Source organism: Halictus rubicundus, chromosome 12 (assembly GCF_050948215.1).
Source record: "Halictus rubicundus isolate RS-2024b chromosome 12, iyHalRubi1_principal, whole genome shotgun sequence".
Taxonomy (NCBI): domain Eukaryota; kingdom Metazoa; phylum Arthropoda; class Insecta; order Hymenoptera; family Halictidae; genus Halictus; species Halictus rubicundus.
The window spans coordinates 11,218,578-11,241,153 of record NC_135160.1 but is presented as its reverse complement, the minus strand read 5'-3'; the positions used below and the strand labels follow the sequence as shown (position 1 = coordinate 11,241,153).

Here is a 22,576-nt window from a genome sequence, read left to right as displayed (position 1 = left end):
GGCTATTGATTTTCCACGGTGCTCCCTTTCTCCCTCACTCTCTCTCTCTCTCTCTCTCTCTCTCTCTCTCTCTCTCTCTCTCTCTTTCTCTCTCGACGTTTCCCTCGTCTTGCTCGGTTTTCCCGGTGGTCGTCCCCGCTCCCGCACCCTTCCCTTCCGGCCACCGCGAACAACGATTTTCCTAGGTGCTCGTCGAATTAATTAGCGTGCCGGTCCAGTCTCGCGAACCCGATTTCTTTTCTCCTCAATTTATTTCGAGACTCTCTTGTCCCTCTTTTTCCCGACGTAATTTTCGGTCGATCAAAGGGCAGTGTTCCCGCGCATGGAAACTCGCTCCAGCCGCGGCTGCGGCTGCGGCCAAGACTTCGGCCGGTTTACGTTCCCCGATAACCACGGTACCGTTCGTCCCGCCAGTTCCAACGGGCGATTCCCTATCTTCGAGCGGCCGTTACATCGAACACGGTGAATCACTCGCCGATTGCTTTATCGACCATCCAGTGACGCACCGGTCATTATCATTTGGCCGGCGATGGTATCGCGACCGTCGAATTCGACTCACGCCTGTTCAATTGATCCACTTCTACGTGGACCGTTTCCTGTTTCGTTCTCTCGCGGACGTCTCTATGATTATCGTCGATTCGATCGTTCGATAGTCGCCGATGTTCGTCGGTGATTCACCATCTTGGAAGCAACTAAATTAAATTAAAGTAAATCGGGTCATAAAGATTTCAATTTGCTCAAACAAATCGGGAGACAAGAAGGGAATGTGGAAAAACATCTGACAGTCATCCGTTTGTCTCGTCTGCTCGTTTCACTGGTAACCGGTTGTCATTGCAAGCCGACGATCGATTTGTTTGTAACAACCTGATGTTTGAGCGTGAACAGCGTAACACCAGAATTTGTAAAACCGTCAAACAATAAAGATCTTCTTCCTATAGAAGCCACTAAATTAAATTAAAGTAAATCAGGTCATAAAGATTTCAATTTGCTCAAACAAATCGGGAGACAAGAAGAGAATGTGGAAAAACATTTGTCGAACGCCGATCGAAGAGAGCCACTTATGTCAGGGTAACCTATACAATGATCGGAGGATAAAACTTATCCTAAATCTTTCTAAAACAGGATTTCAATTGCCATTGGACATGGGCTGCTTAATAGCTGATCCTAATATCAATGCGTGCGTTTATATAATAGCCTCTCTAAATACATGTAACCTAAGTGCCTAAGAATCTTCGTTTCTTTTTATATCGTTACTAACGTTTTCGTTATACCATCATTTGTAATCGATCAAACAAAACACGAGGATTGTCAGCCATGTTAATACCGTTTCACGGTCTCTCCTCCACACCATTCATTTCCATGCACGGCATTGGCACCGTGTAGTATAAAAGTTTCATCGTTTGTAATAGATCAAACGAAACACGTTTTCGTTATACCGTACAACATACTTTGTAATACTCTGTACTAAGCATTATGCAATAATAAATCTCATAAGAGATTTCCTAATAAAAAAAAAAAAAGAGAGACCCACTCGAGAGGTTCGGAAACCAGAAGAGTTTGTCCGAACGTCTCGAGTAGAGTGTCGCGCATTGTCTTCGGGCCTCGGGTCGGGCAAGGTAAAAGCGAGAGAGTAAGGTTGCCGTCGACAGGTGCGTCGCGGCACGAGACACAGGGTCCTCCCCGTGGCACGCACAATGGTAGACCGAAACTTATCTGCCTGGGTCCACCGTCTAACCTGAATAGTCTGTCGAGGCAAGGTTAGGTCGGCGTGCAAGTGCACCTCTTTGAAAAAGGTCGGCCAGGCTGAGTCATAGGGACAGGGAAGGGAGCGGTGCGCGTTTTCCATCTATCGACCTGCGGCTGCGGCCAACGGTAGCGGCACAGAAAACGCGTGTGTAACGTGTAACGTGTAACGTGTAACGTGGCTGTAGGGTTGCTCCGAGACCGAGACCGAGGGGGAAAGTCATGCGCTCGGCCGATTCATCGTGGCAGCCTGGAAATCGATTCCAGATAATCGACTATAATTCCATTCGCGTTCCACTCCCTCCCGACTGATAATCGAATTGTCCCGCCAACAATGCCGAGGCTTTTTCGATCGAGACCGCCTCGGTCTAGACTGCTCGGAAATATTAGGGACCCATAAGTAATCAATTACTTCCGGAATCTAAAACAAACTTTCTAGTAAATTCAGATTTTTATTATATATTAGGACCTTGAATAAGTTCTCGCTGTTTCTTTTACAAAATAAAAGCTCTTACCCAATGTCCTTGCTTCTGGATCATTCCTAAAACTTTTAAACGTTATGAAACAGTTGACTCATCTACTTGTAATGTTTTTCCAAGTTCTGCTAGCGTCTGACATCGGTCTTGATCGAGTAATTCCTCGAACTTTTCGTCTTCAAATTTTTTCGGTGCGCCAGAACGTTCTTTATCCTCAAGTTCAAAATCATTATTTTTGAAGCGTCGAAACCAGTCTCTGCATGTCGTATCCGACAAAGCATTGTCACCATAAGTCTCAACGAGAATTCTATGTGCTTCAGCTGCAGATTTCTTTTGAATAAAGTAGTGCAATAAAATTCCCCGCAAATACACTTTATTTGGCACAAAAGTAGACATTTTCAGAACTAAGAAAAAATTACTTTGTTTACACTAAAGTGAACTACCATACACTGAAATTTAAGGTTAGATACACTACTGCCTTGCATGTGTGTTACCATTCGAAATTCCACGAACGGGGTACTGCTACTGCCATTTTTGAAGAAACAGCGAGAACTTATTCAAGGTCCTAATAATTTCCATCGTTATCAAGGACAGCTTGGACAAATTTTTAATCTCCCTCTTATAGAAATCCAGGGCTCGTGAAGCAAAATGGGACTCAAGGTGCCTCCTTGCATCTTCTACGGACGTGAATGTTTTATTTCTTAACCCTTTGCACTCCGCTGTTCCCTCTCATGGGACATCGTAAGTCTAGCATATCACTCGGTTGTCCCCTCTCATGGGACATTAAAGTTTATTAGCGATTACGGGGAATTGAGTTATTTCGGCGCAACTTTTTGAGACATGCATGGTTTCCCTGAAGTTTTCTCTTGAAATGGCGCAAGAAATCGAATTAAAATATAGTAGAATTACCAAGGTGTATAAAGAAAAAATGTCAGCGGGTTTTATCGCACTTGAAAAGAGCGATAAGGAGAGTTCGTAGAAGAAAGGTCGGTACTCGCGCACTGTATAGTGAGATTTATAAATATGAATAAACAAGTCTAAAACTGGAGGAAAAGATTTTCAATGGATTTTCAATCTTTTACTATTTCTTTTGCGATTCCGACCAATTCAAATTTTATTCAACAATTTTTTACACCTCGACTAATAAACTAATCCTTCTAACTTCTCAGTAACATTCAAGTCATTTGATCTAATTTTAAAAAAGTTATGTTGTTTCAAATAGTGTGGACTCAGTTTTCCTCCTTACTGTATATATTTTTGTTCTTTTTATACATACGAACATGGTGCAATTGACTCGTACAACACTGAAATGCGTAGTAATGCATTAAATGCAATCAAAAGTACTGTAAAAAATATTTTTAATAATGATACAGCAATTTTTAGCGACGCCTTACACTCGCCATTCGAGTGCTAAGGGTTAAATCCCGCATTCAAATGAAAAAGTATGCAATGACGAATGTGATCCTCGGAAGGTACGGACACAGCCATTTTGTTACAGGGTTGTAAAAAAATTATACTTCCTAGAATATTTCGAACACAGGTTTACGGAAAACTGTAGTAAAAGAATACGTGTTTCCTGTTCAACGATCGGTGCAGAACTAAATGCAAAACAATTGATTACTTATGGGTACCCCTAACAGTTTCCCCGACAGAAGGAACAGACCTCACGCTCGACGGGGCTGTGATGATGCTTCGGCAACCGTAACGAACGATACATCTGCGAGAAACTGCAGCAGACAACAACGATCGCGAATAACTGGTAGACGGTCGAATTCTATCGGTTCGCGAGCCGATCGGAATATTTTCACCGATAAAGTACGCGAACCTGTTGGCCAGGTATCTCTAGCGACGGCTGGACAAGCCGTTCCACGTAATATCCGTATTTTCTCCGACAGAACGATCGAATAATTAGTCCCGCGTGAAAATAAAATCGGCTGTCGTTGATAGAGCCGCGTAGCCGCGCAGCGGCGGGGACAGAAGGGGCAGAAAAACGACAACAGGTTTTCCTGTTGGTCGCTCGGACGGTCGTTTGAAAGTCGAAGAACCGTGTTCACCTGCGCTACCAGTTCTCCGACATTCGGTCGCAAATTGCTCGGTTATCACAATGAGAAAGTGGCGTGCCGATGGAAAAATTCCCTTTTCCGTTCAGCGATCGAACACGATTTCGTGGATTCGAGATATCGCTCGCCTACCGGCTTGGCACATCGATACCCGATCGAAACCCGTGCCCCCCCGCGTATCGGTCTACAGAGTACACACGGAGAGGATCGTATCGCGTGTAGGTATACCTCTCGTCGTTCGCGGGAGTATCATGTTTTCCGTTGCACCGATTATTTTCCATTTGCGAACGCAAAACGAGGTTGACCAGGATCAATGTCGCGAGATCTCTGGCTTCTCCGTATCGCCGTGTACCACCGTATGCCAGCGTACGTATCGCTCGCCGACGTTGTCCTTTTATCCTCGCTTTCGTTAGTCATCGTTCCTCGAGGCTGCTGGTGCACCGCTCGAAAGGTCGCTTGCCGTCGCGTACGAGCATAATCTCCGTTCTTTGTCGCTGGAAAAAATGCGAACCAGCAGGTGTAGCTTTGTTCGAGTCGACACGCCGAGCAAAGAACGATCGACCGTTTCCAAACGGTTATTTTATAGAGATCGACGGACGAGAAAAACTTTCGTAAACTGGTTTCCGTATGCAGTTAGAGCGGGAAAGTTAACGATCGATGACACGTAGGCGAATGAACATGACGAATGTAATCAAATTATTTTGTTGTTTTCAGTCGGAACGTGAATAAGCAAACATGTTGGCAATACATGTATCATCATTATTAAAGATTAAGAATGTGTCATATTTATTTGCCTGCCTACTGCAATCGTTAACCCCTTGCCCTATAATATCGAGTCACACTCGTGATGAAGATTCTGAACGGAGTCTAATAAATCTGTTTGTCATTAATTTCCTTTAAACCCGAAATAAAATTCTATTTTGGCGTTGTTAGTGTACAGCTATTGAAGATCATATATATATTTTCTCCTTCTTCTTTTTAGGAAATTACGAATTACGAAATAAAACTCTAATCGCTGCAAGGGGTTAACACTAGGTTCACGGGACCGCTTCTAATCTGTTCAATTTAAAATTATTAAGATTCTAAGGATGCATACACGAGAAAAATTATTCAGCAAATTTACTTCCTTGGGTATATATTATTTTAGAAATATTGCTGAAAATGTGGGTAGCACATTATTTTCACAAAGTATTGCAAAATAGTCACTTTCAGTGCCTAAGTTGACCTAGCGTTAACTTTCCGACTCGACTGTAGGGTCCGTTTCCAATTTACTTTTCCAATTGCTGGAATATGTTCGTCGACAAACAGCAAAATGTGATGGAACGTCGACGAGAATGTCGGGTGTCGACGGAAGGGTTAAAAGCTCGACGCTCGTCGAGTTTGGTCTGGATCGTTCGGAGCTGTTTCGCCGCGGTTCGCCGTCGCGTTTCTAATTAAAGTCCAATTATTTTAATGCGTGCAGATGGGGGAGGGTCGCCGCGAGTCTCGAGTCTCGAACGGTAGCGGGAGCGGGAGCGGGAGCGGTCGCAGACATCCTGGTCGCGTGACATCGATACCTCGTGAGATCCCGATCCTATTTCTTTCTTTTTTTCTTTCTTATTTATCACCTGGCCAGACCGGGGAGTTCTCCGGTAAGGCAGGACAAGCGGTGCAGCGGGGGACACACGCATCTGCTGGGTCCCACAATCGGCTCGTGGCCCTTGAATGGCTACTCGTTGGAAATGAAAGTAACGCGTTTCGAATGCCAGCCCAGGCGAGACTCGATCGACTTCTCCCTCGCACACACGCGCGCACACGAACACGTACGAACACTTTCTTTCTTTCTCTCTCTCTCTCTCTCTCTCTCTCTTTTTCTCTTTTTCTCTCGCTCGGTCTCGAGTTAATTCTCCGTCGCCATTCCCTCTCTTTTTCCCCCTGTCTGAACGCAGGAAAACGTGGAGCTCGATTTGTCCTTAGGCCACGGCATCGGGCTCGCGTAAATGTTGAAACACACGGGGTCGTCCTTGAACGATAAAACTCGCATTCCGAGACGTAACGGGCGCACAGTGTTGCTATTCCGTGGGTTCCCAGAGATTTCTCGGCAGGGTACTCCGGCGCCACCTCGAAAAACTACCCGGAAGAGAGGGTTCGCTCGAGGTCCCCGGGGTAACCGCAGACGATTCGCGGCCTCTGCTTCATTGCTCTCCTCCCACACTGCCGCGAACGAATCGGGCTTCCGCGATTGATCGGCTCGGATTGTCGCGAAGCCGCTCCTCGGTCATCCGAGACCCTCTCGAAACAGCGGGGAGGATTTCACACCGGTGGCTAAACCAATTCCTAGCCGCTGGCAACCAAGCCGCACGCAGGGACGGCGACGAACAATCCCCCAAACACCGATCTTTCTCGATCATTTCTATGGACGCACAGTGGTCTGAGAACGCGATTTTACTGGCCAAAAATCAAAATGTCCTTGGAACTTTCTAAAAGTTGGTAATCACGTGTTTTTGAGATCACTGATAACGAGTCTGATACCAAAAATTCAAAATTCAAAATAGCGGATTCAATACCGCGCACATATACAGTCTGGAAATTCGCTTCTTCCGGTCAAAATTAAAGAGACACACGTATCGACGTTTTTGAACATTTTTTTCAATATATTTTAGTTATTCAGTTTAACTAATATAACTAATACGTATAATATAATTATATGATTTATTTTATAATTGTAATTATGTAGTCATAAATAAATATGCTATTTACTTTATGTATGTATGTATATATCGGCATTACCTCTACGGAAATAAAAAAGCAATATGTGCATATAATGTTCGTTTTCGCACTCCATGTTCAAATTGACACAGAACTAACAATTTTAGTCAAAATTACGTGTAATTTGCTTCAAAAGTAACCTGAAAGATGCAGTTATGAAATGTCGGAAGGAAAACAAACGCAACGTTAACAGAAGTCAATCAAACAAAACATAAAGCCATCTATTAGTGAAAACCGAAATTACTTTCTTGCCAACCTAATAGAACCTTGAGAGGAACTATACTCTCCATGTCGTTCGAGCGAAACAGCTTTTACATGGAGACGCACAAGCGAACCGACTTGGATGCCCCAATTCCGAGCGACACAGATAAAGACTCGAATCGAAGTTGAAGGAGCTTTCCGGTCTTATTTATTTATTTATCACGCAATTGTCGCGATGGCCGCGCGCCAACTTCACAGTAGCCGGCTAAAGTATTCGTATCCTCGTAGAATAGAAAAATTGCGGACAAAAGTTTCGCAAACGGCGACCTATTGTTAATCGAACGCGCGATAAATCGATATGGAAGACGAACGATGCGTTTATCGAAGTAAACCGCGATAATAGCGAACTTTGCAGAGTAATAAATTCTATTTTCGACCGTTGCCAATCTCGTATCGCCAAGGACGGCGATGATTCCGAGATGCGGCAACGGTTGCGGCTTGCATGAACGGAGTAAACGTAAATGTTGTTGGTTCGTTTCAGCGTTGCATCGCGATAACCGTGGGTATGCTACCGTTCTCTTCACGTTTTATATTTTTCTTGTAACGTTTTTATTTCGTTTGTTACATAGTTGCCTCTCGGTTTCGAGCTGGCTTCCAGTTATCCTGTTACCACATACTACCGATACGTTGCACTTCCTATCTCACCCATACTAAGTGCATCTATAGGCGCAGATGCGTCTTAGACTGCGGACTTTATGCATTTATGACAAAAATGGGTAAGCACAATTCAAAGCAGTGGACATGTTAAAAAGATTCGAGGACGCCAACGTATTGGTTTTAGATGAATAAAATAATTAAAAGAAGAGAGACATTTTTACTTCGCTCCTGTGTCTTGCAATCAATGTAAATATTTTATCTTTTGCATAAAGATCGGCAGTCTACTCGTTATTGGGTTGTCCGGAAAGTTCGTGCCGATTTTTAAGGGAAACTCAAAAACAGTACATTTATTGAATTCTTGTAAGTGCCATTTTGTTCCATAATCTTTCTCCATCTGTCGCGCAACTTGCGTTTTTCGACGAGAAACTTTTAAATATGATTTTTCATGTCGACCAAAGAGTTAAAGTTTTTGTCATTATGGGAATTTTGTATTGACCTAAAGAGATGAAAATCTGAGGGTGTAATGTCTGGCTAATAGGGTGAATGGGGTAGCAAATCCGAACCAAACTCCAACAGATTTGGAAGAAAACAGCATCAAATGCCTATTATAATTCACTCTGTTTCCTTCCACATTTAAGAGCGTATAAAACTAACAAGAATTAATGTATCCTAATCAAACTTTTTTCTAAAAATGCCTAAAAGATCACCTTTTTACTCTATGTACGCATACGATGAAAAGCGGCACGAACTTTCCGGACAACTCAATATCTACCTTAACACATTCGCAACCGCAGACGTGAGTTCACGTCATTTTAAATTCTATTCCTGATCGCCGCTGACGTGAATCTGACGTTTTATTTTAAACAACACATAACTGCAACATTGATATTTCAAAACAAATTTCATCATTTCTATCGTTGCTTTAGCGATACAAGTTTGCTGCAACCAGCTTCAGAATTTCATTATTTTCGCCAGAACTCAGTATTAGAAACGGAAAAATGTGCCGGTCGCGAATGTGTCAACCCCTTGCCATACTTTGACGAGTCTGGCTCGTCATGAGAATTTCGGACCAAACGTAAACATTAACACTACGTTTACGGAGCATTAAAAGTGAGTATTTTACGTTACTTTATGAAAGTAAGAAGAACGTGTCTATCGAAGTTTTCAGCCATTATTTAGATAATATACACCTAAGGAAATAAGTTTGTTGAGTAATTCGACGTAGATGGATCTTCACAATCTCACTAATCGTACATTAAAAATATTAGAATCCGTCATTTCGACGGGTCCCGTAAACCCAGTGTTAACATTGCGAGTCAGATATAAATATCACGAGTCTGACTCGTATTCAAAAGTTCGAACCAAACATGAATTGGCGCTTGGGCCCGAATTCTTCCGAGCTAAAAGGTACGGCAAGGGGTTAACAATAAATATTGCCAATCAGCTTAAGGCTGCAGGACCTCTCCATTTAATTAGTATACCAAGGGGTTAATATTAGTATTTAATATCTCCTTCTTCTCTTGTACCACCCATTATTTTTCGGCTTTTGCTTTGGGCTTTCCTCCAAACTCCGCCCTCTACTTTCTTCCACCCTCTATTCTCCTTATTTTCCTTAGCGTTTCAATTCCTTGGCTCCGGACAGTCTTTCCTTGTATTCTACCGACCCCGTTATTTATTTTTTTCTTTTTTTTTGCTAACGTTGGGATAAAGCTTCAGAAATTCCGTAAACCTAGGGTGCCCCGTATATCCACGAGTAACTGTACTTTATCGGCGAAGGAAAAGAGGGGAAGTTGCTCGATAAGCTCGGAACGGTGCGCGACCGATAATCTCGTGAATCGGACGGTCGATTTAGAAGCGCTGCGCGCGCGCGCGCAATTGCTCCATTCACGGCTAGAGCCAGGTCGAAATCTGAATGGGGAAATTGGTTGGCAGAAGCAAGAGCGAGGCTGGCTGCGGTGTGCGATTCATACGCTCGATAAATAGCGTTCAGGCGGCGGCCGTCTTTCTGTTCGAGCTGACCGGCTAGTTAGCGCGCACGTTGCGCTGCGTTGCGTTGCGTTGCGCCAACGGAAAGGCCAGCGTCCAGTTTCACTTTTCGTAGCGAGCCGCTAAACGGCCAGAAATCTTTCCACCTTTCTGCAGGCTGGCTTGCGAAACCCTCATTGTCCCAGGTAGGGCGCGGACTCTCGAGAGTAGTAGCGCGCTGGTGCGCTGCACAGTGCTCGACCACACTCGACCGCTTGGACCTAACTCGGTTTCTTTCTCCTTTTCCCTTTTTCTCTTCCCCACCCTGCTCTTCTACCTGGCGCGGACGACTCGGAGAAATGTCTCCGAGCGTCTTCGATAACTTTTTGTGTCCCTCTCCGGCGAGATTTCAGGACAACTCGCCATTAAAACTCGTCGCGATTCGGGGGAAAGGAGAATTCGGGAACGATAGGTGAACGAACCTCTCTCTCTCTCTCTCTCTCTCTCTCTTTCTCTCCGGACAGTTTACTTTTGACCACTTGCCGCTCGTCCGCAAACTTCAGAACCCCCCTCTGTCCCCCGTCCACCTTTCGAGACCGTCTCTCTCGCGAATAATCGTTTCTCTCTCGCTCCCTCGGATTCGTTCCGTCGACGATCGAGTCGTAAACCGAGTCTCCCCGCGTTCGCAGCTCCGGTTCATCGATCCAGAGAGAACGGCTAATCGGGAACGACGGATACGTTGATCCGTCGTTGACACTGCCGGTTTGTACGTTCCATTTTCCAGCGAGAAACGCGGCGAAAAGAAACCGCAGACTTTGTTTGCGTCGACGAGAATCGGTCGTCGCTGTGCAACCGACAAGACGACGCGCGGCGAGTAAATCATTTTATCTGACGGCAAACATCCAGAGCGCACGGTGTTTGCCAAGCTTGGATCGCAGCGTTGAAGTGGATCGCGCATCATTTTGTTTACTATCGAAATTGAATGATAACTTCGGTTGAACGAACGCGCTCGAACTCGTTTCGGGATCGGCAGCGATCTTCGATCTTCGCGAGGAGAACATTAACATTGCCATGAGACATTTTACGACCGGATGGATCTTTCGCTTTATGCTCCGAGCATAATAAATGTTAGACTTTCAACTGGATCCGCGGGGAATTTGTGGTACTGTGGACCCTTAGACGCGATTAATTAGTACGGAAATCAGGTCGAATTCAATTAACCCTTTGCACTCGAAGCTATTTTCACTCCGAAACGAAACATTTCTTGCGACCTGGAATGATCCGATTAGGTTGTCCCATAAGTTCGTGGATGTGTTTGTGTTATTCAGCATTGAAAAGTATTTTAATGAAAAACCGCAGAAATTTTATAGTGACAGTATGATGTCTTTGCCAAAAAGGTCGGAAGAGAATGGAAGGGTGATTACATATTTTATCTTCAGAATTGAAATGGTACAAGAGTAAACGGCACGAACTTATGGGACGACCTAATATAGATTTTCAATGTTATACATACGAAAATGGTGGAATTTACTCGTACAATACTGGGATGTTTGGTAATTTATTAAATACAAACACATTTAATAAGGTAGAAAATATTTTGAGTAACGATATAGTACATTTTTGTGGTGCGTGATAGTCACCATTCGAGCGCTAAGGGTTAAATTTTATACAAACCGCAATTTATACAATCGGCGTTAGAGAAGCGTTTGCTATCGGTTAAAATTCGGTTGGACGTAGAAAGCGAAAGGTGCATGTAAAGGGTGATGGTCGTTCACCGTTCATCGTTTAAGGTTCACCGTGAATTTGATCAACGGAAGCCAGACAATTCCAGCCATGTGATTCGGTCCGTTTCTCTCTGTTCCAGGACCAATTCGAGAATCTATCCCAGCACACGCAAAAAGGGATAGAGTTCCTCGAACGGTACGGGCATTTTATTCGCGACAGATGCGCCATCGAAGTGGAGTACGCCGCGAAGCTCAGGTAAGAAGCTCTCCCAGGAGCGAGAAGCTTTCCGTCGTCTACGTTGATCGGACCTGTGTACCAAGGTTGACGATGTAATTAGAGGCTCGTACCCGATTTACCATGGTGCATGGCGGTGGGTCTTGCCTCGCCTTGCCTCGTTTTGCCTCCTCCGTGTCCGTGTCTTCTTTTCCCTTTTTTTTTCCATAAATTAACAAAGGCCCGAGTAGCCGAGGTTAACGATTTCAATGGGACATCCTGTATAACGAGCGCGTCTCACGCACCCTACGAGTTCACGGACACAAGATGCAGCCGGTAATATTGTATTAAAGGGCCCCCTTGTTTGTTCCGTGAATGCCGTCTACTGTTGCACACGTTTGTTGCAACGGGTGTCTCGAAACACTCGATCCTACGTTTACGTCTCGCGCGTTAAACCTTTACGGCACACCGGTCTCGCCGACGTTCTATTTTACCTTTTTTTTTTAAATCGCTTCCAGTGACGGCTCGCAGCTAAAATTTCAACTTGCTATGTGCGCGTGCGCACGACAGTCGAACACCACACCGCTGGAACTGTGAACCGCATTTTTGTTGTATTAACAGTAAACCTACCACGGTCAAAATGACCGGTTTTCTATTTCACAATTATTGAAATTATGAAAACGTTTTCATAAGGGACGACTGAATTGTCTTCTTTGTTTAAGCATATACTATAATTAGAATCGTACAAAATTTAAGTAAATTCAATCTCCTCCCTCCTATAAGACGTTTCACGTTTATATGTTTTGTGCTTGGTAGGTTTAGTGTTAACCCTTAACGGACCAATGCCGCCATATAAGCGGCATGGCAATTTTAATTACTGGGTCCAATGCCGCGTACATGGCGGCAAGAATCAAATTCAAATCATCTTGTTATCCTATTACTCTGAATATGTACTAATAAATTCTCGCTAGAATATAAATATTTTCCTTTCTATACTGGATAGAAAAATGTTGAGTCCACAGTTCCTCTTCGTATGAAAAATAGCTTGGACCTCCTGGGAAGTGAACTTGAAATACTTCCGGGACCGTTAAGGGTTAAATGTTATCGGTAATGTCAAGTGGAAATAGGGGGTGCTGCGGTTCCACAGTGCCTATACAGCGAGCCGCCACTGATTGCTTCGAACTGATCAAGATCAAGCCTGATTTGTAATCGATCCATGGTTAATTTCTGTTACCGATAACGTCGCGGGTACTTGGCTTTTTCAAGATACAAGGTGGCTCGATTCGCGAACCGGTTCAAATTTAGCCGCCAGTAGATCAAGTTTGATTTATAATCGATCCGTGCTTACTTTCTATTGGCGATAACGTTAAGAGTACTGGTCTTTTTTAAGATATGTACAGGGTGGTTCGATTCGCGAGCCGGTTAAAAGTCAGCCCCTAGTTTCTGAAGCGACGACGAAGGATCGTTCTTCCGTCTTCGTAGATTCGCGATAAAGTAGAGTGACCACGTTACCGACAAAATAGGTGAAAAATGGTTTTACCTGCCTCAACTTTTCCTCCGTGTATGAGAATATTTTGTCGCTGGGAAAGGGCTCGTTCGAAAGAGGAAGGTTCAATCTAGGGCGCGCTGGTCACGAGCTGACGAGATTATGCGGATATTTGGTAATTACAAGCGATAGAAGTAGGCCAAAAATTGACGACGCCACTATACCAGACTAAACGATCTTAAAAACCACCTAAATGAAACGTCTAGGAAACAGGTATTCGACAAAATTAAAAGGAATTATATACAAAAATATAACGAAGGAGCGGATTTTGAGTGGCATAAATTTCCAAGTCCAGTAGATTGTCAAATTCAAATTTCTAGAATCAGAATTGGACACTCAGAAACAACCCATTCATTTTTGTTGAATAAGAAAGAAAACACGATCTGCGATATATGTAAAGTACCAGTTAACATAAATCACCTGACAATAGAATGCCAAAAAATATGAGAATGAAAGGAAAAATGCTAAGTTACCAAGATCCTTACCCATTCTGTTAAGTTCTAAGGAGTATATCGCCGGTCTTGCTAAGTATATCAAGGATACAAATGTGTACAATACATTGCAAGAAAATGTATCGTGTTGCTAATGACCTTTGATGTGGAAGCGACATTAAACAAATAATTAATTAAAGCCGAGAACTTGACGCACGTTTCTGGTGTCGGAATTCTCATGACATTGACAATACAGAGCAAAAAATGTGACAAGTTTAGTCGCAGACTTAAGACTCGTCGGATCAAGACCAAGACGGATCTTAAGTCTGTGTCTGAAGGCTGTGAATGGAAATTATACCGACCTGTTGACACCGAAAAAGTCACGTGACTGTCACCTTAATTTCTATTGCCGATAACGCTGCGAGTGCTTGCGTTTTTCATTATACGTACACAGGGTGTAAAAATTGAGCCGATAATTTTTTAAGCGACCGCGAAGGAACGTTCTTTCTGGTCGCAGGCCGCCAAAGCACCTGAGGCTCGATTGCACCTCGATATCTGGTTTTCGAGCGGACAGCCGACAGCCGGTAGCCAGGTACGTCGGTTAACCTGTTAGTCCCCGTGGCACTCGCGTTAATGCAAGCTACATCGTGTTCCCGGTTGTTTTTGTAGGTTTTTAATTGCACCATTGGCACCGGGAGCGAACGAGCAACGTCCCTCGGACAGCTTTCCCGTTTAACGCGCTAATAGAGATCGCAATTATCAGTCGGTTACTTAGTCGCTGGCTATTAATACCGAAGAGTCTCCCGAGCGACTCTAGACGAGTTCGTAATTAATAATCTCGCGTAACTGGCTCTCGGCACTGCCGGCTTTAGAAATCCCGATTATCTGGATCCTCGATCGTCGGGACACCGTACAAAGGAACGTTTGTACGCGGATCCGACGTTGGATCACGGCTACCAGTTTCCATCCGCGTTTTCCCCTATTAACCCGCGAACAATCGAGGTACCGAACGATCGGATCGAGAGCTCGCATCGATCGCGGGAGCATTTCTCAGTCGGCGGATCGAATCTTGCGATATTTTCAGCAACGCGACGAACGATTGCACGCCGCGTGCCGCTATCGCTCGCCGCGATCGAAGAGATCGAAGAGAAGGCCGAGCGAAACGACCTCCAACCGATTTTTCCTCGAATCGAACCTCGACCGACTCCCAAATCGACGTCTCTGCGCGATCGATGCTCGATTCGACGTGAGACAAAATCAAACGATGCGCACAAGAACAGGTGTTCGCAACGCGTTATCTACCGGCTATTGTCTCGTACTTTTCGAAAACGTACGGGTCCATGGCTAAGGGTTTTTGAATAGATCCTTCAATAGACTAGACTGCGGATTTTATGCATTTATGACAAAAATGGGTAGGCCTATTTCAAAAGAGTAAAAACTTTAGAAAAATTTTGAAATGCTGTTACATTATTTTCAACCTATTAAATATATTGAGAAAGAAAATAAATTTCTATTTCACTACAGTTCGTTGCGATTCGGGTAGAAAATTTTTATTTTGCATAAAGATACGCAGTCTAGTAGTGACAATTGGAACAGTAAACCAACAACTCAACTCAAAATAATTTCGTTTGGTATTGATATATAAAAGATGATTTTTAAACATCCTTCTGGCACAGCGAAATTATTTAAAATCCTATTAATAGAATTCCGGTAGATACAGTGTTAAATGCAGCCTCCAACTGACGCGACGATTTTTTTGATATTTTGGTTCTCGTCCGAATTGCGCATAATTAAAGACCCGTTTTCATAGGAGTGGGAACCTCTTGCTTCAGAGTATCGCCGTTTCGTTGTTTCGTGAAATTAGTTCATCCACTTAGTTTCTGATGGAAACTGGATAAAACGAGTATATAATTTTAATTTTGTTTTTTTACTATATTATAGTACATTCCGCCAATGTCCCAAAAATGGGACGGGCTTTAATTTTTACATTAAAATAAAAACAATAACAATTACGGCAAAAATAGTGTCAGTTGGTTAGTTACAGTTAACCCTTTGCACTCGAAGCTATTTTAACTCCAAAATGAAACATTTCTTATAACCTAGAATATTTCCCTTGTATATATTTATTTTTCTGTTATACATATGAAAATGGTGCAACTTGCTCGTACAATACCGAAGTGTTTAGTAATTTATTACATACAAACAAATTCAATAATGGAAAAAATATTTTGAATAACGATACAGCAATTCTTAGTGGCGCCTTACAGTCGCGATTCGAGTGCTAAGGGTTAATTTAATTTTCCTTTGTACTTTTGAATTGCGACGGGTAATGGGTTCAGAAAGAGAATATAACACAAAAAGGTCAATTTATTGAAACAACAAAGGTGTGGATTTTTTAAAAATCATCCGTTAACGCTTAACGTGGGCACTTAACGTGTAAACCGAACGACGAAATTCCGCCGGAGAGTCCGCTCTCGCCGATTAAAAATGGGCGGCTACAAAAGAGCAAACGCGACGGTTTTTAATCAGATCGTTTCGAGCGGTTAATCGTTTCGCGCGTGTAAACCGGAGGAGGGGGTAGGTGGGCGATTTCGCGTGCTGGTCACACACAAATTCATCCCGAGAGCACGTTCGCAGTCGTTGCATATAAATTATCGCGGGCACGTTCCTCGCGCCTTAACGCGCCGCAATTTCTGCGGTACAAGGCTCGCGCGTTGCTCGCGCTATGCTCGCGCTATGCTCGCGCGTCGATCGTGCAAATACAGGAGGTACCGTTCACCGGCAGTCTCAGTTTTCCCCGGCGATACGCGACGAGGGACGACAAGAGGCGACGTGCCGTTGATTTTCATTAAATGCATTCCGATACGGATACACGGCGTGCCTTCGATCGCGAACGGTTTCGTGCCTGCCCGGCTTCTCGGAGCAAGATATCCCGGAAATAGCAAATGCCCTCTTCCTCCTCATCTCGCACGGAAAATATGCTTCAAAATATTCATAAAGCAGTTTTATCCAAAAATTCTATCATCACTGCGATATCGTGTCGGTTAAAACTCTTGCGCAATTCACAAATTCGTTTCTCCTCGAAAATGTCATTACCTTCGTTATCGATTTTTGGCCGCAACGGTCTGCGCGACGAATACGAATCGTTTCTCTCTCCTGTTTATCCACCGCAAACAAGTCGTAATCGGTATAGCTGCGAAAGAGATCGCGGGCCAATAGGTTAAAGACCACCGGCGCGGCTGAAACGTCGAGGACACGAGAAATCGCTTCTGCAGAAGTTTCTTTGACAATTGAAATCTCGACGAACGCGTTCCGGCAATTGCCGTAATAAGACGGAATCCGGCTGCCTCGTTATCGAGCGAAAACTGGGATCGACGAGTTTTGGACCGCGACCTAAATCCGAGCGGACCCGAGAATAACTTATCCGATATTTGGATGGTAACCCAGACCCAACTAACGAGGAGAGGAGAGGAGAAAAGAGAACACAGGCGAAAATAGCTTTTCCGATCGGGACGCGTACTCGAACGGGCCTGGACTCGATCGGAAATGGTTTGTTCCCCTCTCTGGGAACTCGAAGTCCCGGCGTCCGACCCGTTTCCTCCGCAGGCTCGGGCGATGTACGGTCGATCTGGTATCAAGGACACGTCAACTTCCGGATGATAGTGCACTTAACAGCCGGCACACATTTATCGCTCGTGGCCCGGCCAGGCCCGTCCCGGCGTCGTTCGAATTAGAATGAGTCGACGGGGCCGTTATTCCTTGCCACACTCGAACGAGTAAACGACCAAACGATTCGAGCCCTAATTACTCGACGAGTCGTCCCTCCTTTCTCGACCTTGCCGGAACTGCTGGCGGGACAGTAGATGGGCCTGACCCGGTGAAATATCCGCGATTTCTAATCGAAAGACTTTCTAATTTCTGAGCGGACGGGCGAATACGGTATTTCGGTGTGCATGATCGCGAGCCTACGCAATTCCACGCGGTTCTCGAAGTGTCCATCGTCGGTTTCTGTTCTCGACGTTGCGACCGGTGATCCATCGGTTCGTTCTCGTGCGGGAACGTGAACGACGACGACGGACCGCAAAAGCTAGATAAGGAGACATTATCTGTAATGGGTTCTCGGACTGTCCTCGACTTTTCTCGGGATTACGCGAAAACGATCTAAGAGTCCATCTAAGGGCAGAGACGGCGGAATGGACTGGAACGTCGATGCGCGACGCTAATCTCGTCCCGTTTCTGATTGCAGACGTCTCGTGAAGAGCTATCAGCCGAAGAAGAAGGAGGAGGATGACTCTCAGTGAGTATGAGCCAACGTAGGAACGCGTAATACCGGATCCACGGCTCGGCAGCGATCTATGTGGCCCGTCGCGGACGATACTCGAGAAATAATTCCGTTCTCGAAATCCATCCGCGGCGTTTTGCTTTTCCCCGAGGACGGCGATGCGTAAATCACCTTTTAATGATCCGACGATCTCGATCCCGAAGACGTACGATCTCTCGCGGGCCGAATACGGCTCGTTTCCCCGCTGGAATTCACTGCTAGCTGGCATTCAGCCCACTTTTTCCGCGCAACCGTTGTTTCTTTCGCTCCTCGGGTCGATCCTCGATATTCGTTCCCCCTTGTCCAAGATTGATACCCGGTTGCACCGGATTTCCCTCTGCGAACGGTACAACGGTGGAACGGTAAAGTGCGACTCGAACACGCTTCTCCGGATCCTTTCGTCCAACCAGCACACTCGGCCACCCTGCCTTACGCCCTGCCAGAATTTTAGGGCCTGCCAAGGTCCACGGAAATCGATAGAACGGTACTAGTCCTCTGCCGCTTCAACATTCAACCCCTACCTTCCATTTTCCCCCAAGCCGTTTCCCAAAGAAAACTGAAGACAGAAAATTCGAAACCAGCCGAAAACAAATTTAACCCTTAACTGCATAGGCAAACTAAATATTAGGAACATGAATGCATACACGGGCTCCATTGGAGACCTAATTCCTTGCTAACTTTGATTAGAGCAACAATTTGTTTCTGTAAACTTTCTGTAAAACTGTGAAATTTCTGTAAACTAACAATGGCGCGGCTAAAAATGTTAACACGAAATCCAACACTGGGGTCCTTTGCGGACCCCACTCATGCATTTAAGGGTTAAAACATCCGTTCCTGAAACACGTTTCAGCCTCTAGGCCCTGCTCTGATATGGATAACAATCTGATGGGTAGTAATCGTAAAAAATAGTAGAGCGAAAGATGTTTGGTTCTCCGGCTCTCCCGCGTGTTTAGCATTCCGCTGACGGAGCGGCATAAAGCATAAAACGGTAGCTAATCTGTTATCTGTGTACGTGGGCGGGGTCGCTTTATAAGTTCAGTAACTCGCTCGATTCGCGCCTACGGGCTCGTTTTCCGCGGACCGGCCTTCTTCCCGTTTCGTCTCTCGTTTGGTCTCGTGCGTCATCGGGATTCGCGTGGGTGGCGTGATCGATCCTCCCGCCCCTAACCTCGGACTCCCCCGTTTCTATCCGTTTTTTCGGTCTACCTGTTCGCGTTCGAGCCGTTGGATCGACGACGAGGTCGACAGACCGACGACACACTGTGGTCCCAAAGCCCGAAAACGTGGCCAAAACCTACAAAATGAACTTTCAGCTAGGTAAGTTTTAAGTATGGGATTGGTTACTCGAAGAGTATATACCTGACCAACAGTCACAGTCCGAACTTCGAGTTCATTAGACCATACCTTGTTAAGCTTGTGAAGCACATTGCGAATTTCAAGTGTGCAGTGTACAAATTGTGTTGAAACGCTTCGATTTTAATTGTGCATTATGGACGCTGTTTGCGGAGGTAAGTTGCATAGGTTTTAGTGCCGAATGTTTATTGTTAACTGATTACCGTGTATGCAAAGAAAGAGTAAAAGCGAAGGCATACATTTTTACGATTTAGAGTAAAAATTAAAAGTCCCGCCAGATCCCACTGTGAAACTTGTTGGAGCTTCTACTACATAGTATCATCTTGCAATTCTAAAAGAAATTAGCTGCCCCTAGGTGCCCCTAAGGTCGTAGCACCGTTTTTTGTAACGCAGAGCAGGTATTTCATGTGCTTTCCTTACATTTCTTGTCAAACTGTGAGAGATATGCACTAAGTCTTTCTGTAAAATTTAAACAGATATTGAATAGAATGTTAGTTTTTCTATAAAGAATCATATATCCGAAATTTTTTTATATTTTTCAAACACGAACGCTGTTTTTACATCGGCTGTTCGTTTGAAAACTTTCCAGCCGAATATCTCGAAAAGTATAAAAATTATTAAAAAAGTGTCCAAGGCAGTATCAGTTTTTGATTTGGATGGCGTTTCAAGGTCATTCGAAGGTCAACTTTGTTTTCTCAAATGGAAACCTATATTTTTGATTATGGGATCTTACTGTGCGTAAAAAGACCAGCAATTCTTCAATTCTTTCTTCTTTGGGAACTATGAAGTGCGAATAGAATACCTACTTTATACAATACAAAGGGTAGAGTTTTCTATCCGGAGAATGAGTCTTTCCCCTCGTTCAAGTCAATATGGGACAGCGAATTTTCTAATTGCAAGTTCAGATTCGTGATCAGCGCCCCCCAAAAACGGTCTAATACCAATTTTCAAGCGGAACCAATAATTTTTAATAAGTTCTGAGGTTTTGACCACGTTTTGGCGATTTCGGACCACTGTGCGACGTAACGAGGTTCGCGAAATCCGTATTGTTCGCGCAGGTACAGCCCGTGCCGGGCGTTCAAGCTGGAGCTGAACGAGGTGAACGATCAGGCGGGTCAGCGAGAGGTGATCGCTGAGAACCTGCAGGCGAACGTGCTCAGGGAGCTGAACATCCTGGTGAAGGACTTCAAGGAGGACAGAAAGAAGCACCTGCAGGAGGGCGCCAGGCTGATGGCGACCCTCGCCGGACAGATCGGCAATCTGGAGCGGGCCAGGAAGGCCTACGAGAAGGCGTTCCGCGAGGCGGAGAGGTCCGTCGAGAACTACCAGAGGGCGGACGCTGATCTGCATCTATCCAGAGCGGAAGTACGTCGATCGATTGCGCTTCGCCCACCACCCCCTTTTTCTTTCGACCCTTCGACCCTTCGACCCCGCCCTCCCCAAAGGCTCGACCCGCTAACCTGTACGATTCCCGTTTTCCAGGTGGAGAAACAGAGGATGAACATGACGCTGAAAACGCAGCAGAGCGAGGAGGCGAAAACGGAGTACGCGAACCAGCTGCAAAAGACGAACGAGATGCAGACGCTGCACTATCACACGGCCATGCCAGAGGTGTTCCAGCACCTCCAGGTACTTGTCAGCTTGATCTCGTCCTTCTCCACGTGCTGCCATCCTAGAAGTCGTCAAATCTGACACATTAATAGGATTTTAATGCCTTACCTATCGGCGATCGCCTAACGATAGAAATATAATTGATCAAACAGTATCGAGGAAGAGAAAATATAAAAATAACAAAGTTCATAAGCATTGCAACACAAGGTTTGCAACGTGGTAACGATGCCAAGACTGCGGATCTTTATCTCTGAGGCACCACCAAAAGTTGCCATTAATTAAACAGTTTTTATATTACTTGCATCTAAGAAGTAGCTAAAAATTTAAGCGTTATAAGTACGAGTAATACTAATAAACTTCATATGCATAGCGCGGAAAGTAAATCATGTACAATGGAAATATCAAAATATGCCTTGCTTTTGGACCTACAAAACCTTCCAGTGCAAAAGGGTTAAATATGTACCTACCCAATTTTATGATAATTGCATAAAATCCGTAGTCTTCTGCTAACCAGAAAAATTGCACGGTTTTCCGTTTTTGCTGAACTAGACCCTCTTACGTTAGGGCTTCTCCATTCCTATCTGAACGATCTCGTTCTTTTTCCCGCAGGAGCTGGACGAGAAGAGAATAAAGAACATGCGGAACTACATGCTGAAATCCGTGGAGATCGAGCGGGCGGTCGCGCCGATAATCGCGCAGTGTCTGGACGGCATCGAGAAGGCCGCGAACGAGATCAACGAGAAGGAGGACACGATGATGGTGATCGAGCGCTACAAGAGCGGGTTCCAGCCGCCGGGGGACTTCCCGTTCGAGGATCTGTCCGTCGCGAAAACCTACGACAGCAATAGTCAGTTGTCGCAGCCGGTGATGCAACCGATACACAACCATCTGACGGCGAAGGGCACCGTTTCCGGTGGCAAGATCAAGAAGAGGGTCGGCCTCTTCGGGATATTCAGCAGCAACAAGGTACACGCTGAAAGCCGTTCGCTCGTGGCACCTGGACGACGTAGACCACCGCGACACTGCTGTGAACCTGGCATATTCGTTCACTATCTACTCTACACTTAGTCTCGTTTCATCCGTTCACCCGTTGGCCCTGTACAAAGGCTGTCTCTCGGACATTCTAAGCCCTTGCACTATGACTTATTTTACGTTTACAGTGATTAGACCTTCTCCCTAGAAGAAGAAGAAAATCTGTTGCGCGCCTATTCTCCAATGAGTATACAATATCGACGGAAAACCGAATAGAATTTTATTTCGGTTTAACACGCTGACTGCCATGTCACCCATACGTGGACGACGGAATTATTTGTCCAGTTTTTAAAATAAATTTTTACGTTATACAGGGTGAGTCACCTAACGGTTGCACCTTAAATATCTTTGTTGTTTCTAAAGATACGTAAAATATTGTAAGGACAAAGTTGAATGGTACAATGGGGCTGACACGATGCCAAAAAAATGTTGTTTTTATGTCATTTGTTTAGAGATATCAAGGTGACCTTCACTTTTTTAAATGGGACCACCCT

General features: G+C 44.8%; 1 protein-coding gene across 6 annotated transcripts in view; it reads left to right on the top strand.

Annotated features, from left to right (window-relative positions):
- Positions 1-22,576, top strand: part of Cip4 (formin-binding protein 1-like Cip4) — a 66,031-nt gene that overhangs the window by 35,407 nt on the left and 8,048 nt on the right. For 5 of the 6 annotated variants that reach the window (XM_076798433.1, XM_076798432.1, XM_076798436.1 and 2 more), the window contains exons 2-6: positions 11,715-11,830; positions 18,012-18,062; positions 20,498-20,804; positions 20,922-21,068; positions 21,660-22,016. In XM_076798433.1, the coding sequence (XP_076654548.1) occupies positions 11,715-11,830; positions 18,012-18,062; positions 20,498-20,804; positions 20,922-21,068; positions 21,660-22,016 (978 nt within the window). The remainder of the gene's footprint in view (positions 1-11,714; positions 11,831-18,011; positions 18,063-20,497; positions 20,805-20,921; positions 21,069-21,659; positions 22,017-22,576) is intronic. The other variant, XM_076798437.1, reaches the window with a different exon arrangement.